The following is a 2,500-nucleotide window of genomic DNA, read 5'->3' as shown; positions in this document are numbered from 1 at the left end:
TCCTGTGATAATTCTCTGATTCTGATCTTTATTTGTTTGTTACTTTTAATGGCTGAGTTTACCGGTTTTGTTGTTGTTTACTTGTTTGTTTTTGAGATTTCTTTTTCTTATTTTTTTCTTTAAGAGAACAAGGAAGAACATTACGGACAAACGTTTATCCATCCAAAGCATATATAACCTATTTGTCTACGATTTTTAAAAGACATAAGTGAAAATGGATTCCCTAATCAGATGGCGTTTTAATTCCGTTTTCCTTTCTCTCTCCCTCCGTTTTCTTTACAACAGGAGATGAAAAGGAGACCCAGCAACTTCATTCGCCTAAACAATCAATAGTGATGATTAGATTCAACGTAATTTTTTTCCCCTCTCTCCCTCTCTTTACGAATACACAATGGCCTCCATAATCAGTTTCTAAATTTAACTCGTCCTGATGTTTGTCTTCCATTCTAGGTTCCAAGAGGATGGGTGGCTCTGGCTTCGTCTTCGTGACTGGCGCCATCTTGATCTCCCTGCTGCTAGTGTAGAGGAGGCGCCGGTGGTATACTTTCAACTCTTTGTGTAATAAGTGTATTCCATGTATAGTGGTAATTAAGGATCTTTGTTTTCATATGGAGAGCTTCATCTTGTGTAGGAATTCTGTGTAAAAATGAAGGTTTACATAAAAAAGAAGAAGAAATATATATATATACATATGGAAAGATAGAAATTCACTTGTAAATTTCTTCATACAACTAGATGTTCATAGACCTGTAGACCTGAGCCATCATTTGAGTAACACTTGATACCGAGTGTCGTCTCATCATCACTCTTTTCGGGAGCGTTTCCTCTCCTCATCATGTGGAATCTAGAACAACTATGCCTTACAATTACCCTTAGATTAGTAGGCCTATTTCATATCACTCTCAGGCCAAGGCACTCTGAACCGCAGTGGACATGTTCACACGCCGGCACACATACGCTGAACTGTCTCTATATTATGATTGCCTGCACATTCTCACTGTAGGCGAAGGGTGGACTTTCACAACTTGTTATTCATAATTCCTTCAGGATGTAACATAAAATAAAACATGATGAATAAAATTAGATAAAAAAATAGGGAATGAAAAAAATATATGTTGAATTTTCTACATATATATTATGATTGTCTGAACAGTACCCCTGTAGGCAAAATACGGACAGTCACAACTTTTGAGTTCATAATGACCAGGATGTAACATAAAACAAAACATGATGAATAAAATTAGATAAAAAATAGGTAATGAAAAAGAAAAATGAGATGAGTACATAAGCTGAACTGTCTATCTACATGATTGTCTGAACATTACTCCTGTAGGCAAAAGACAGACAGTCACAACTCGTGGGTTATTCATAATGACCAGGATGTAACATGAGATAAAACATGATGAATAAAATCAAATAAAGAATTGGGAACGAAAAAGAAAAATGAGTGAGTTAAATAAGAATAAGAATCAGCTTCAAGTAAAAAAATAGCGAGATAGAATAAGAATCAGCTGTTCAAATGAAGTAAAAAATTAAAAATGAAAAAGAAAAATGAGCGAGATAGAATAAGAATCAGCTGTTCAAATGAAGTAAAAAAAATTAAGAATGATAAAGAAAAATGAGTGAGATAAATCAGAATAAAAATCAGCTGTTCAAATCACGTAGAATTAAGAATGGAAAAGAAAAATAAGTGAGTTAAATCAGAATAAGAATCAGCTGTTCAAATCATGTGTTAGGATATCATGATGTGTGTTAGTGTGTTAGACTCTTGGTTGTACTACTGATAAGCCAAGTGAGTGAAATGAGGTTACTGTGTTTGCGGAGATTTACCTCATACTTTTAAGAGTGAGTGTAAAATTCAGTAGTCACAACATACATTGTAAAGAAATCATACCCTTTTCTTTTTTTTCTTTTTTTCTTTTTTATATATCATATAAGAGATTACTTTGTATGTAATGTATTGCGGTTCAATATATCTCGTATTACCGAATAAATATATAAACAAGCGAGTGTGTTCATTCAGTTCCTTCCCTAAAGATCTGTTGGATTTATAATTTACTTAATAACATTCCTACTCTTTCTCTTGTTTCTCTCTCTCCACGCTCTTTCTTGATCTCTCTCTCTCTCTCTCTCTCTCTCTCTCTCTCTCTCTCTCTCTCTCTCTCTCTCTCTCTCTCTCTCTCTCTCTCTCTCTCTCCCCACGCTCTTTCTGATCTCTCTCTCTCCCCTCTCTCTCTCTCTCTCTCTCTCTCTCTCTCTCTCTCTCTCTCTCTCTCTCTCTCTCTCTCTCTCTCTCTCTCTCTCTCTCTTTCTCTCCCAGGGAAATTATAAATCATGACCTTCCTCTATAAGGTTGTCATAACACCTATTTTAAAACCTGCTAAACTTTTCGAGGGGAGATTCTAAGAAACAATTCTATTTATAAAACGTGAATATTTGAAAAAAAGTGCATGTAAATAGAATACCACGCATATTGTACATATTATTCCACAGACCTACA

The 2,500-nt window shown here is 34.9% G+C and overlaps 1 protein-coding gene across 1 annotated transcript in view; it reads left to right on the top strand.

The window, feature by feature from the left end:
• LOC113830618 (uncharacterized) overlaps nt 1-2,000 on the top strand; it is a 397,508-nt gene extending 395,508 nt beyond the window's left edge. The window contains exon 7 of the mRNA XM_070124646.1: nt 451-2,000. Coding sequence (XP_069980747.1) covers nt 451-524 — 74 coding nt within the window. The 3' untranslated portion in view covers nt 525-2,000. The remainder of the gene's footprint in view (nt 1-450) is intronic.
• Nucleotides 2,001-2,500: the final 500 nt, after the last annotated feature.

This window comes from Penaeus vannamei, chromosome 8, assembly GCF_042767895.1.
Source record: "Penaeus vannamei isolate JL-2024 chromosome 8, ASM4276789v1, whole genome shotgun sequence".
NCBI lineage: Eukaryota > Metazoa > Arthropoda > Malacostraca > Decapoda > Penaeidae > Penaeus > Penaeus vannamei.
Note: the sequence above shows the minus strand (reverse complement) of the source record. Positions and strands in the feature narration are given on the sequence as shown.